Source organism: Gopherus flavomarginatus, chromosome 25, assembly GCF_025201925.1.
Source record: "Gopherus flavomarginatus isolate rGopFla2 chromosome 25, rGopFla2.mat.asm, whole genome shotgun sequence".
Lineage (NCBI taxonomy): Eukaryota > Metazoa > Chordata > Testudines > Testudinidae > Gopherus > Gopherus flavomarginatus.
This window is the reverse complement of record NC_066641.1, coordinates 11,102,181-11,116,760: the sequence shown is the minus strand read 5'-3', so window position 1 is coordinate 11,116,760 and position 14,580 is coordinate 11,102,181. Positions and strand designations below refer to the sequence as shown.

General features: G+C 58.9%; 1 protein-coding gene across 9 annotated transcripts in view; it reads right to left on the bottom strand.

The window, feature by feature from the left end:
• Nucleotides 1-246: 246 nt before the first annotated feature.
• The window catches only part of ARHGAP23 (Rho GTPase activating protein 23), a 125,763-nt gene continuing 111,429 nt past the window's right edge, over nucleotides 247-14,580 (bottom strand). For 6 of the 9 annotated variants that reach the window (XM_050935296.1, XM_050935295.1, XM_050935291.1 and 3 more), the window contains 7 exons: nucleotides 13,355-13,428; nucleotides 12,817-12,906; nucleotides 8,716-8,841; nucleotides 8,047-8,088; nucleotides 7,544-7,637; nucleotides 4,212-4,243; nucleotides 247-3,163 (listed from right to left, as the gene is read on the bottom strand). In XM_050935296.1, coding sequence (XP_050791253.1) covers nucleotides 2,003-3,163; nucleotides 4,212-4,243; nucleotides 7,544-7,637; nucleotides 8,047-8,088; nucleotides 8,716-8,841; nucleotides 12,817-12,906; nucleotides 13,355-13,428 — 1,619 coding nt within the window. In that variant the 3' untranslated portion in view covers nucleotides 247-2,002. Of the gene's footprint in view, nucleotides 3,164-4,211; nucleotides 4,244-6,760; nucleotides 6,786-7,543; nucleotides 7,638-8,046; nucleotides 8,089-8,715; nucleotides 8,842-12,816; nucleotides 12,907-13,354; nucleotides 13,429-14,580 lie in introns of all 9 variants that reach the window. The other 3 variants (XM_050935299.1, XM_050935300.1, XM_050935292.1) reach the window with 3 other exon arrangements.

Here is a 14,580-nt window from a genome sequence, read left to right as displayed (position 1 = left end):
AGCCAGGCTGAGCCTGCCAAAGACACGAGCCCACCCCCGCTGGCAGCGCCCGAGTCCCACCGGGTTGCCTAACCCCAAGTGGCTTTGCACAGCTCTGCGGCGGAGCGTGAACGCGCCTGTCCAGGGGCAGGGGCAGGGGCAGGAGGCCTCGGGCCGCAGACAACAGCTGAGGGTCGTGTCTGGGGAGGGACGCCGGCTGCCGAGTGCTCAGGGTTGAACTCCAGGCTGCAGTGAGGCCGCTGGGGCTATCGACTGCAATGGGACCAGGATTCCTCCCTCCTCCCCTGATGTTCCTGGCTGGCCCACGTACCTCTGCTTCCCTGCCACACATGGGGTGGGTAGAACCACCAGCATCTACACGGGGGGATGGTGACGGGCACACCGGGGCGGTGGGTGTGGGGGGCCAAAAATGAGGCTGGGGGCGTGGAAGGAAAACTCCCATGCCCAGAGGGAATTCGGCCCCTGGAAGCACTGAACCAGCCGTGGCCTGAGCCCCCTTCCTACGCCTCCCCAGCCCCTGTGCCTTTGAGGCTGGCAAACAACAGCACCGCCTGCCCCCAGCAGCTCCTCCCTGGCAGAGAGCAAGACCCGGCGCGGCCTGGCCCAGGGGAGGGGCTGGGGAACAAAGGGCCCCTTGGCACAAGGGACATTTCCCTGCATTCACACGAGTGGATCCCACACCTGGTGCCAGCGGGCATGTGGTCACTGAGCATGTGCCAATAGCCCCAGCACACACACTCCTGCTCAGGTGCCAACGATGCCATCACACTTCCATCTACCAATTACCCAACACTGAATCAGGCTGGACACGGGCACCTGCAAGCACCTGCTCCATGGGGAACAGCCACAGAACACACGTGCACACACACACGTGCAAATGGTGCACACACACATGCGAACGGTACATGCACACGTGCAACTGGTGCACAGGCATGTGCACGCATGCACGCACACACACGTGAATGGTGCATGTGAACACACATGCACACGCCAGTGTTACGAGCCAGCAGGAAAACGCTCACGCTCATGAGCAAAGCCCACGTGCGGGCGCTGTGTCTGTGCAGCCTCCTGTCTCCATTCTACAGCCGCCTCGCTCACCCTGGACTGACCCGGGGTGGGAGAACCGGCTTGGAAAGGGGGGGTGGCTCTCTGGGGTGGGCAGGACTAGGGTGCCAGGGACCCTCTGTTCAAAGCAACCCAACAGTTCCTTGCACACTAGGGGGCACTTTCTCTGAGCCAAGGGGGGCAGGCGGAGGGGCACAGTAATGTGATGACAGAGCTGTGGCAGGATTTCAGAGGCACCAGCTCCTGCTGTGAGGAGGTTTGGGGGCTAGCAATGGTCTCATGGAAATTAGAGCATCCTTCCCCCACCGCCAACCCCCCAGTCAACAGGGAGCAGCCCTAGGCAGGAACTGTGAGGTCTGGGGGGCAGCGGAGCAGGTCTGGCAGCCACGCAGGGAGATGAGCTGGGAGGGCCAGGAGGCTGGGGCGGGGTTGCCTGTCTCAGGCCAAGTGCTTTCTGTGGATGCGCTGTGCCCGCCCGCCCGCAGCTGGACCCAAAGGGCTGGGATCCTGGCTCTGTGGCGAGGCCGGGACACCCCGAGCTGCAGACGATCCCCCATCCCCCCCAAGACCTGGCCTGGCAACGTCAGGGGTGGGGGAGTCTTAAAAAGGGAGACAAATCAAACAGACCCACGATTAAATGCCCAAACCAAGGGAGGGTCGTTCAATGAACGCTGCGCCCGGGTGCCAGCCAGGCAGCGCGGCCAGGGCAGGGCGGGGCGTCTCCGGCAGCCTAGGGAGCCCCATGACAAAGGCCAAGGCCGGCAAAATCAGGGCGAGTGGCTGCTGGCCCTTAGGGGCGCTCCAACCTCTGTGCGGCGCCTGGCTCTGGGTGGATGGGGAACCGCCGCCTTGGCCACAAGAGGCAGCACGGGGGCGAGAGAGATGTGGGGGAGGGAAGCAGAGACAGTCAGGCCTCGGGTTCCGGGGGACGCGGGGGTTAGAGACACTGGTGGAAGCGGAAGGAAGCTGCGCGGGTGGGAGCCGGGCCCCGGTCGCCTGGGTTCCCCTCCGGGCCCTTACTGTGCAGCTGCTCACCGGCGCCGTCCTGGTGGCTCAGTGCCGAGGACGAGGAGGGCCTGGCCTTGGTCGACTCCAGGCTGCTGAGGCCCGAGTCCTTGTTGTCTCTGTGCAGGTCCCTGCAGGAGGCGCTGGCATCCGGGGGGCAGAGCTCGGGACCACCCGGGGGTCCCTGGCCCGGCGCCTGCTGCTCCTTCCACTCGTTGAAGTTGAGGTCCTTCAGGCCGCCGGGCACCACCACCGTATGGCGCCGCCAGGAGCTCTTCTTGCGCCGCGTCTCCGGGGAGTGGGGCTTACGCAGGCGCACGGCCAGCATGTCGTCGGCTGAGCCGCGCAGACGCAGGCGGATCTGCTCCGTCAGCGAGGGCTTGGCCGGGGCCCCGCTGCCCCACGGCTCCCCGCCGGCCCCTGGGGGCTGCAGGGACTCCTGGCTGCCCTTGGTGGACGAGTCGCTGTCCAGCCGGGGCCGCGCCAGCTTCCTGCGGGCCAGCGTGTCGCACTGGATGAGCCGGTGGGAGTTGAAGGAGGCCCGGGCGAGTTTCTCCTTTTCGCCGCTCTCCGCCTCGGGCCCCTGCCCGGCGCCTGGCCCCGCCCTCCCCGGCAGGAAGCTGCTCTCCGTGTCCGTCTCCACGTGGCTGAATTCGCTGCGCTCGTCGTCCGCCTCCTCGCCTCGGCTCTCGGCCACCGACTGCACGTCCGAGCACAGGCTGCGGTCGATGGTGGACAGGGTGGAATAGCCCGAGACGATGGACCGGGTGTCCGGCGCTGGCTCCCTCGGTCCCGCCTGCTCCTCTGTGCCCGCTCGGCGGCTTAGAGCATCACGCGTTGGGCCTGGCTCTCCGGGGGCCGCGCCACACCCCGGCCCCTTGGCCTCTCCCTCCTCCGCGCCCCCGCCTCTGGCCTCCTCGGCTCTGCCTTTGCTGGCGCCCTTGGTGGCCTCGTGCTCCGAGTCGTCGTCCGTGCTGCTCCCCAAACGCTTGGCCTCCCGCCGCTTCTTTCTCTTGCGGTTGACAGCGGCGATGAAGGACATGGCGAGCAGCTCCTTGCTGTACTGATCCTTCCGGGGCGCCCCCGAGCCCTGCTGGAGAGAGAACCACCCGGCTTAGTGCCACGGCCCCGGTCCCTGCCGCCCACGGCTCCTCCCCGGCCCTGAGCCCGTCTGTGCCCCTGGCAGCTTCACACCAAGCGCTCAGGCCACCAACCTGGCCACAGCCGCTCTGCTGCAGCAGTGCCTTCTGGGAAAATCAGGGGTGTCATCCAATCATGCTGTGGTGCATTATGGGAAGTACTTAGGCCACTGTCCCACAGTGGTGCAGTGCATTCTGGGGAAATGGAGGCTGCTATCCTGGTCCTGTGCCCATCTCTCAGGGCACAGGATTGCATGTGCCTTCCCACTCCTCCCTGTCCCAGCAGAACCACTGGGACGGACGCTAAGAAGAGCTAGACCCAGCCCAGCTCATGGGAAGGGGCCGGGCTCAGGCACCCCACGCAGTTAGGAACCATGTCACGTGTCGGCATGACACATACGTCGAGTGAACCAGAGTTACAATTCTGGATACTGCAGAGATGTGCACAGCCCCATGTCAGGATCAGGGCCAGGCTGGGCGGTCTGCTCAGAGAAACTGGTCAAGACACTCCCTCCCCCAAAGGATCTAAATAGACAAGGGGAGAGGGGAAACTGAGGCAGAGAGAGAGCAGTGACACACAACAGGCCATGCCAGGAACAGAACTCAGTTGTCTTTGACTCTCAGGCCAGTGTCCTACCCACTGGGCCATGCCACCATCCTGTGATCTGCAAGGTCACCTTGAGGCTTTCTCCTGCCTCATTAGACCCATGTAAACCTCTCGACCTCCCTCCCTCACACAGAGTTGGCAATCCCACAACCCCCCCGTCTGGCTGCTCTCGGGAGGACAGGACAGTACGGCCCAGGACTGAGGTGGGAAGGGCCATGCAAGCTGCTCTGTGCTTTTACAGCAACAGGATTTATTGGTAAAAAGCCAAATTTCCACCCTGGGTTTCCTGCCCTTTCGCTAGGCCAGAGGCCGAGGCCCAGCAAAGCTGGAGATTTTAGCAGACACAGGACCCCTGGCCCCAGACTTCAGCGAGTCCCTCACACGGGAGTCCTTACCTTCGACTTGGCAGAGCTGTCATTGGTTGAATCTGTAAGACAAAGGACAGAGCAGAGATTAGGGTGGGCGGGGAGGTCTTTGCTAGCGGGTGGGGGGAGCTAGGGGGTGTATGGGCATCACAGCAGAGGGACAGTTCTCAAGGGCACCCCTAAGCTCTCCCTCCACGTGTGGCTCTAATCAATAGCACGATCAGCATCCAGATTGATCCAGCAACTGGCAGTGGGGCGCCCGGGCTGGGAAATTAACCAGGCTCAGGAGTAGCTGTCGGGAGGGCGCCAGTACAGCAGAATTTGGGGCACTTTGCATAAAGTCCCCAAAGCCCTTGGTTTCGTCAAATTTATTTTCCCCCCGCTCAAAAGGAACAATTTGGCAAAACTGATGCGAATTTGTCAAATGTTCTGGTGCTGCTGATGCCAGAAAAAAGGTTTCAGCCACAAATTTTCTCCCAGCTCCGGCTGGCCAAGCCGTGGCAGCCAGACTTGGGGGGAGCTTTCTGGGGATCTCTGGCCTCATGGGAGGAGCTTCCAGGAAGGCAGCCTACAATAATCTCTGGGTCCCTCTGTCCATATGCATGCGACCCCCACACCCCGGTCACACAACCGCTGGGTTAATCACAGCACATGGGAAAAGAACGGCCACCGCCACAGGGTAAAGAAAAGGAAACGAGAAAAAAAGACCCACGCCCAGCCGAGAAACGCCCAGTTGCCGGATGGGTGCCCCATCACCCACTCAGCAGCCGGACGGGTCCTACCAATGGCGCTAACGGAATGGAGCCACGAGCCCAGGACGGATGGAGGGATGGGGTGAAAGGTGACAGTGGCGCAATGGGAGAACACAGCAGGAGTTACTCCGCGGGCACCTGGGCTTTCCCCTGGGGATGGGGAGGCCCCAGGCAGGGTTATGCAGCGCTCACGCGCCCCAGTGCAAACCGGGGAGCTCTCTCCTCTGATGCTGGGGACGTGTTCACTGAGCTCGGCTTAGACCCAGAGGGGCCCGATCCCCATTTACACTAGGGCCCCCTTGCACTGATCCCCCGCGGCCACACACGTATCACTGACCCTCCATGCGGTTCAGACTCAGGGCCTGCAGGCCCCAAGGCCCAAGCTCCTTCCATGGGTGCTAGAGAAGAGGTCTCCTACAGCTGAGCTGGGAGCAGCCACCAGGGGCGATGCCCCCCCCCCCACACTACTACAGCAGGGAGGTGCAGGGAGGTTTTTAGCAGGGGGACCACCAGCTGATCTCTGGTGGTGGAAACTCCAGCTGAAGTCAGGGACCGACGCCTATTTCCAGCAGCCGGGGACACCCGGGGCGGTGGGACCCCAGAGGCTGTACAGCAAAGGGCCAATGCGGCTCAGTATTGCCCACGGGCTGCCTGCTCCGAATCTGAGTCCAGGTCTCTCACTGGGTCGGAGGAGGGGCAAGCCCCAAGGAATGCACAGGCGAGGGCCGTGGGGGGGACTGTGTGTTAATCTGCAATGTCTCACAAGCAGGTTAAGGGGGGGAAAGGATGCACCCACCGCGCCAGCCCCCACTCCACCACACTGAGAAGCACAAGGACAAACACAATGACCCCTGCACCCCACCCTGCCGAAGGGATGGGACTCGCAGCTGGTGCTTATGAGAGGGGGAGCCAGGAGGGGAACGCTGACCCCTGGGAGGATCTGGAATCCCAGCCCCCAAACCTGCAGCCAGCCACCGCTGGGAAGAGCGTGCTGTGAACCATGGGGGCTGGTGGGTCAGCTTGGGCTCCTTGGGGGGCACAGGGGTCATGTGGGGCCGGGGGACGCAGCCAGGATGGGGCTGGGCTGAGTGGCCACTGGGAAGGCTCAGAGGGAAGAGGCCCAGGGTTGAAGGGGAGTCTCTGCACCCTGGGCAGGCAGAGGGATTGGGGTCTCCCAAGGGCCCACCGCTGACCTCAGCACCCTGGGGTGGGTGGCACCAGCTGATCTGATTCCAGAGGAATCCCCCGCACCCACTCACATGGCCAGGCTCGCACTCCTGGCATTCACAGAACCCAGCTGGCAAGGCTCCCCCTGCACCCAGTTACGGCTCAGGTGGGCTTATGCCAAGCACCGGGGACATGGGCACCAGGACCAGCAGGCCTCTCACTCGATGCTGCTGGGTGGCAGAGGGGCAAGGGGCTCCCCTGTGCTCCCTCACAGAGCAAAGCCCAGAGAAAACTGTGTGTCTGCGGCAGGGCCCCCTTGTATCCAAAGCTGTGGGTGAATGTGTGTGTGAGGGGGAGAGGGGTGTTCCAGATCATTCATCCTCTGACTACAATGTTGGTGCAAGAGGGATGAACCAAACCAGGGGGTGTCGAGCTGGGGGTCATACAGGTACCAGGGGGCTTGCCCCCCACCCATGGCCGAAGAAAGACCACGTGGGTCACGGGGTGATGTGCGCTGCGGGCAACGCCGTGGGGTAGGGGTGGGGGATGCTCTTCCCGGGGGGAGGGCGCAGGGATCCGGCTCCCCTCCTGCACCCGCTCTCGCACGATCACCCGACAGAATTAGAGCATGAGCAATGCACCCAGGCAGCAGCACCGTACCCGCTCTAGAGCTCCAGGAGATCCGCTGGAGGAGGAGGAGGAAGAGGAGGAGAAGGAGGAGGAGACAGCAGAGAGACGTTTAAGGAAAGAGCATAAAGAATCAATGTCATTTCAAAGCCGCTGCGCTCCCCATGCGCAGCTCGAGCCAGGGGAGAGGATCAGGCACAGGACAGAGGCAGACCCATGGCAGAGTTGCTGGGGCTGGCCGGCTAGTGAGGGAACAACGGGCAGCCCTGTGGTTTGATGGCTGTTACGTGGACTGTTCCGCGATGGGGCCTGGGGGGGGGGCTCGGGGACAGCAGCTATCACGGAGTATACGTAGGAGAGGACCTGGGGAACTCACTGACACTAGACCAGCACTTCCTGGCAATAACACTAGGGGGAGCCCAACAGCAGCTGGTAACCAGCCCGTGGCCAGTGATTGGCTCCTTGTTGTTCCTGGGTGCCAGCCTCCCCATCATACCCAATCCTCAGCAGTGGGCGTGGCCTGAGGAAATGCCCCTCCTCCTGCCCGGGAAGGCTTGTGGCCGCTGCTAGACGGGCAGCTCCTGGGTCACTTAGGGCAGGTCCCCAGCTATCCTGCAGATCAGCAGCTGCTTGAGAGGGGGGTGCCCAGCTTGCCCGGGGGGGTGCCTGGTGGGGGGAGCCCTGGCCTGGCCCAGGGGCAGTGGCCCAGTAACTCCCGTGGAGGTGGACTGCCTGCGAGGTCACTCCTTCTCCGGTCCTGATGGTCCCACGACTGGAGCCTTCCCCTGTGCCCCCACCCCAGACCAGCCCCCTCACCTGAGGCGTCCCCTGGCACCACTGTCCTCCCGATGTTGGGGAGCAGGTACTCGATGTTTGGCACCGACTGCGCCTCCTTCTCGTCCACAGGGGTCTGGAACGGCAGCAGGGGGAGAGTGGTGAGCAAAGGAGCCCCTGGGCCCAGCCCCCTGACTCCCTTCCGCTCTGTCTGCCGAGTGCCCCCTGCCCTGCCAGCCGGGCGGCCATGCTGGACAGCACCCCCCAAGCGGAGCTGCTCACCCTGGCAGGGTCCTTCCCCAGGGGCAGAGGGGGGTGCTGTTCACACATAGGGAACCGGCTGGCCTCCCCCCACCGGGGTCTCCAGCAGGGGGCAGGACAGAGGCTGCCCCCAGGCTGGCGTCACACGGGCCATGCATGCAGAGCTCAGCGGGTGCGTTCGGAGACCGGCTGTCCCCAGAAGCGAGCAGCCCTCCCATGGCTTGGACAGGTGCCCACTGGCAGCCAGGGAGTCAACCCCCCTGCTCCCCCGGCCCAGGACTCACCTTCTCCCCCTTGTCCTCCTTGTCGCTGAAGAACCAGTCCGACTGCGGGGGCAAGGAGAGGGGACGAGGGTCAGAGCACGGCAGGACGGCAGTACAACATCTTGGGGGAGGGAGGGGCAAGGGAGGCTGCAGGGGGGTGTGACTGGCGCCTGGTTGCTGCCAGATTCACTCCCGTGTCGCCCCCGCCCGGCGTGGAGATTTGAATGCATGAGTCCCATCTGCCTCTGCAGGGCTCTCCACCCCACAGCCTGGCGCCCCCCCCTCCCCTCCAGCCTGTCCCACTGCCCCGGGGCACCTGCCCCCTGCTGTCTGAGCCTACACACCCCGGCCCACACTGGGAGCTGAACGCGGCAGATCCCGACTGTGCAGAAAAGTCCAACCCCGACCCACTGACGTTCGGCTTCCAAGGAGGGAAGTTTCCCTTCAGTCTGGTAAGATGGGCAAAGAGCAGGAGGAGCAGGGTGCCAGGGGCCCAGCCTGCCCGGTAAAGTGCTGGGGAATGCAGGCGGGGGAAGGGCACCGGGGGCCCATCCTGCCCAGTAAAGTGCTGGGGGGAGCAGGGCACCGGGGGCCCATCCTGCCCAGTAAAGTGCTGGGGGGAGCAGGGCACCGGGGGCCCATCCTGCCCAGTAGAGCGCAGGGCTACGCAAGGGGCCACCTGTCACTTACATGCTGGATGAGGGTCTCCACGATTTTGTAGCGGTCTGGCATGTGCGTCACCATGTCCGTCATGTTGTCCTCGGACGTCCGGACCAGCGTGGGGCCGAAGACCAGGGCCAGGTTCCGGGGCTCCATCTGCAGACAGGGCAGGGGATTACAGTCCTGGCAGCCAGCCCCAGGAAACCCCATCCCAGGGGGGCTCTCACCCCACTGTCAGCAGCCTGAGCACAGCCTGTGCCCGGGGGCCCCCCTCTGGTATCGGAGAGTCTCATGCCAAGGCCCTGGGCTGTAAGATCCCAGCGATAAAATCCCATCAAACCCCAGCCTGGGGGAAGGGCAGGCAAACACCCTCTCCTGCCATCGGCCTCGCTGCAACCCGTCCCTCCTGCTCTCGTCACACCTATATGAACCAATTCATTAATGAACTCACAGTCACTTTCCCAGCACTGGTGGGTTAGGGTGATCATCCCCTTCTTACAGATGGGGAAACTGAGGCAATGGCCAACACTGTCACAGCCAGGGACAGAACCCAGCAGTCCTGACTCCCAGTTGCCTGCTCTAACCATTAGAGAATGCTGCCTCTCTCTCCACTTGGCTTTTGAGCCTCTCTTCCCGGTCCAGGAAAGGAGGATATCCCAGCTGGCAGGGCTCTAGCCTGGAGCTTGGGAGACCAATCCTCTTCTCCGCCACAGACTTCCTGGGTGACTTTGGGCAAGTTACTTAGGGCATAGACTCATAGACTCTAGGACTGGAAGGGACCTCGAGAGGTCATCGAGTCCAGTCCCCTGCCCTCATGGCAGGACCAAATACTGTCTAGACCATCCCTAATAGACATTTATCTAACCTGCTCTTAAATATCTCCAGAGATGGAGATTCCACAACTTCCCTAGGCAATCTATTCCAGTGTTTAACTACCCTGACAGTTAGGAACTTTTTCCTAATGTCCAACCTAAATCTCCCTTGCTGCAGTTTAAGCCCATTGCTTCTTGTTCTATCATTGGAGGCTAAGGTGAACAAGTTTTCTCCCTCCTCCTGATGACACCCTTTTAGATACCTGAAAACTGCTATCATGTCCCCTCTCAGTCTTCTCTTTTCCAAACTAAACAAACCCAATTCCTTCAGCCTTCCTTCATAGGTCATGTTCTCAAGACCTTTAATCATTCTTGTTGCTCTTCTCTGGACCCTCTTCAATTTCTCCACATCTTTCTTGAAAAGCGGTGCCCAGAACTGGACACAATACTCCAGTTGAGGCCTAATCAGCGCAGAGTAAAGCGGAAGAATGACTTCTCATGTCTTGTTTACAACACACCTGTTAATGCATCCCAGAATCACGGTTGCTTTTTTTGCAACAGTATCACACTGTTGACTCATATTAAGCTTGTGGTCCACTATGACCCCTAGATCTCTTTCTGCCATACTCCTTCCTAGACAGTCTCTTCCCATTCTTTATGTGTGAAACTGATTGTTCCTTCCTAAGTGGAGCACTTTGCATTTATCTTTATTGAACTTCATCCTGTTTACCTCAGACCATTTCTCCAATTTGTCCAGATCATTTTGAATTTTGACCCTGTCCTCCAAAGCAGTTGCAATCCCTCCCAGTTTGGTATCGTCTGCAAACTTAATAAGCGTACTTTCTATGCCAACATCTAAATCGTTGATGAAGATATTGAACAGAGCCAGTCCCAAAACAGACCCCTGCGGAACCCCACTTGTTATACCTTTCCAGCAGGATTGGAAGCCATTAACAACTACTCTCTGAGTACGGTTATCCAGCCAGTTATGCACTCACCTTATAGTAGCCCTATCTAAATTGTACTTTCCTAGTTTATCCATAAGAATATCATGCGAGACTGTATCAAATGCCTTAGGCCACGTCCAGACTACCCGCCGTATCGGCGGGTTAAAATCGATTGCTCGGGGATCGATATATTGCATCTAATCTAGACGCGATATATCAATCCCCGAGCGCGCTTATATCGATTCCGGAACTCCATCAACCCCAACGGAGTTCCGCGAACATCGATCCCACGCGGTGTGGGCGGGTGAGTAATCCGATCTTAGATATTCGACTTTAGCTACGTTATTCACGTAGCTGAAGTTGCGTATCTAAGATCGATTTCCCCTCCCTAGTGTGGACCAGCCCTTAGTAAAGTCTAGGTATATCACATCCACCGCTTCTCCCTTATCCAGAAGGCTCGTTATCCTATCAAAGAACGCTATCAGATTAGTTTGACACGATTTGTTATTTACAAATCCATGCTGGCTATTCCCTATCACCTTACCACCTTCCAAGTGTTTGCAGATGATTTCTTTAATTACTTGCTCCATTATCTTCCCTGGCACAGAAGTTAAACTAACTGGTCTGTAGTTTCCTGGGTTGTTTTTATTTCCCTGTTTATAGATGGGCACTATATTTGCCCTTTTCCAGTCTTCTGGAATCTCCATCTCCCAGGATTTTCCAAAGATAATAGCTAGAGGCTCAGATACCTCCTCTATTATTTTTACTTGCTCTTTTTTTATTTTATCTTCTAAACCTACCCTCTTCCCATAAGCATTCACTATATTAGACATTCCTTCAGACTTCTCAGTGAAGACCGAAACAAAGAAGTCATTAAGCATCTCTACCATTTCCAAGTCTCCCATTACTGTTTCCCCCTCCTTACTGAGCAATGGGCCTACCCTGTCCTTGGTCTTCCTCTTGCTTCTAATGTATTGATGAAAAGTCTTCTTGTTTCCCTTTATTCCCATAGCTAGTTTGAGCTCATTTTGTGCCTTTGCCTTTCTAATCTTGCCTCTGCATTCCTGTGTTATTTGCCTATATTCGTCCTTTGTAATCTGACCTAGTTTCCATTTTTTATATGACGCCTTTTTATTTTGTAGGTCACGCAAGATCTCGTGGTTAAGCCAAGGTGGTCTTTTGCCACATTTTCTATCTTTCCTAACCATCGGAATAGCTTGCTTTTGGGCCCTTAATAGCGTCCCTTTGAAAAACTGCCAACTCTCCTCAGTTGTTTTTCCCCTCAGTCTTGATTCCTATGGGACCTTACCTATCAGCTCTCTGAGCTTACCAAAATCCACCTTCCTGAAATCCATTGTCTCTATTTTGCTGTACTCCCTTCTACCCTTCCTTAGAATTGCAAACTCTATGATTTCATGATCACTTTCACCCAAGCTGCCCTCTACTTTCAAATTCTCAACGAGTTCCTCCCTATTTGTTAAAATCAAGTCTAGAACAGCTTCCCCCCAGTAGCTTTTTCAACTTTCTGAAATAAAAAGTTGTCTGCAATGCAGTCCAGGAACTTATTGGATAGTCTGTGCCCCGCGGTGTTATTTTCCCAACATATATCTGGATAGTTGAAGTCCCCCATCACCACCAAATCTTGGGCTTTGGATGATTTTGTTAGTTGTTTGAAAAAAGCCTCATCCACCTCTTCCACCTGATTAGGTGGCCTGTAGTAGACTCCCAGCACGACATCATCTGTGTTTTTTACCCCTTTTAGCCTAACCCAGAGACTCTCTACACTTCCATCTCCTATGTCCATCTCCACCTCAGTCCAAGTGTGTACATTTTTAATATATAAGGCAACACCTCCTCCCTTTTTCCCGTCTATCCTTCCTGAGCAAACTATACCCATCCACACCAACATTCCAGTCGTGTGTATTATCCCACTAAGTTTCAGTAATGCCAACAATGTCATAGTTGTATTTATTTATTAGCATGTTTACTTCTGGAGCTGGAGGCGGGGCCCGCTGCTCGGGCAGACACGTCCATGCTAGCTCTGATCATGGCAGACGTGTTGTGGCAGCCACACAAGCAGAAAGAGGGGCTGGCCGCCCTGCGTGCAATCCCAGCTGAGACCCCAGATACCCGTTCAGCACCAATGCAGAGAACATGCAGCACTGCTCAGGGACTCGGCTGTAGGTTTTCACATCCACGCCCTGCTGGGGGCCTGGGGCACAGACTACGGAGCACTTGGGCCCTGGAGAGCACCAGGCGTCCCGCACACAGAGAACCCGCACCCTGGGGACCCCAGGCTCTGTAGCAGGGTGTGGGGGCTGGCTGCGCCACACGGTCTGGCTGGGTGGGGGGGCAGGTGGTGGCAACGGTACCTTGTTCTTCTCGGAGTGGTCCGCGATGGTCTTCAGGTGCCCCACCAGGAACTTGAGTGTCTCGTAGTATTGTCCCGGCAGGTCCCGGATCTGGGGGGGACGGGCGCAGAAGCAGCATGAATGCCTGGCCAGCCACAGAGAGGGATGGGGACCCCCACCTCCCCATCTCAGCCTCACACCTTCCCTGCTAGGACCCTCCTCACCCCGGATCAGCCTCTCCGTTTTTCCTCTGCCCCCCACTGCACACACCTCCCCTTTTCCAGGCCAAAGGGGGAGCAGGGCAGGGGGCTCTGCCCCTACCCCCAGCCTCAGGACAGGGCTGGGATCCCCTCACATGCTGGGCAGGTCAAGCCTACCAGACAGACTGGAAAGGCAGGGAGAGTCGTTCCTGGGACAGGGCTGACTCCTGCTCCCTGCCCATGGGCAGGAGGTCTGGGGGCTCGGAGGGAGACCCCTGCTTGAGGGCTGTGGCCAGGGGACCTGCGGAGGGTTCCCCACGTCCCCAAGGGACCCGCTGCCCCGAGGGAAGGGCCCGTACCAGTTTCCGCAACGTCTTCATCCTCTCGCTGGCATCTTCTATCCGGTTGGCTTCGATGAAGTCGTTGTACTTATCTGAAAGCCAGACACGCAGAGAGAGGCCGGGTTCAATGGCCCTGCCAAGCACGGCCCCGATGGAGCGCACCGGGGCAGTGCCCGCTGGGCCAGGGCTGGGGTGAAGCCCGGGGCGGGTGCCCTGCTACAGACGCTGACGAGCGGCGGAGAAGAGAGGAGCCAGCAGGCCAGAATGCAGGCAGCATTCGGCAAGGGCCTGGGTGGGCACGCTGGGGCAGAGGGGTAAGGAAGGACGTGGGGCAGCGAACGGGCTCTGGGTGACAGTAGTGACATGTACCCGGAAGGGTTAGGGTTGGAGCGTGGTGCTCAGGGAGTGCTGGCAGCAGAGGACACATGGGTCATGCAGAGACAGCGAGTGAAGTGGCGCAGTCTATAGCTAGGGGGATCTGGGAGGTGTTGCATGGCCACGGGTTCCCAGAGCAGATCGCCAGGCAGTGAGCAGAGCAGTGTGCCAATGAAGGGGTCACATGTCCAGTAGGGAGGTGGGGGTGAGAGGAGGGGCTCCAAGTGGGGTTTAGTCACATCAGCACAGTGAGTCAGAGGCTGCATGGGAACATGGTTACCACTGGGCAGCAGGGACACACATCAGAGCCAGCCGCACTCCAAGTCCTGATCCTAGGGGAGGCTGAGGAGTTTGGGGTGCACGGGTGGGTGTGTGAGAGAGAGAGAGCTCTCTCCAGCTGTGTGTGCACAAGTGTGTGTGTGAGACCTGTGGATCTGTGCGTGTCCCCTCCAGCTGTGTGTGCGCGCGTGTCCCCTCCGGCTGTATGTGTGTGTGCACAACCATGTGTGTGAGAGACATCTGGATCTGTGTGTGTGTGTGTGTGTGTGTGTGTGTGCACGTGTGTCCCCCCTCCGGCGGTGCATGAGTCTGAGAGAGAGACTGAGAATGAATCCTAGGACTGGCAGGGACCTCGGAGGTCATCTAGTTCAGTCCAGGCCCCTGCATTCATGGCAGGACTTAGTATTATCTAGACCATCCCTGACAGGTGTTTGTCTAACCTGCTCTTAAAAATCCCCAATGATGGAGATTCCACAACCTCCAGGCAATTTATTCCAGTGCTTAACCACCCTGACAGTTAGGAAGTTTTTCCTAATGTCCAACCTAAACCTCCCTTGCTGCAATTTAAGCTCATTGCTTCTTGTCCTGTC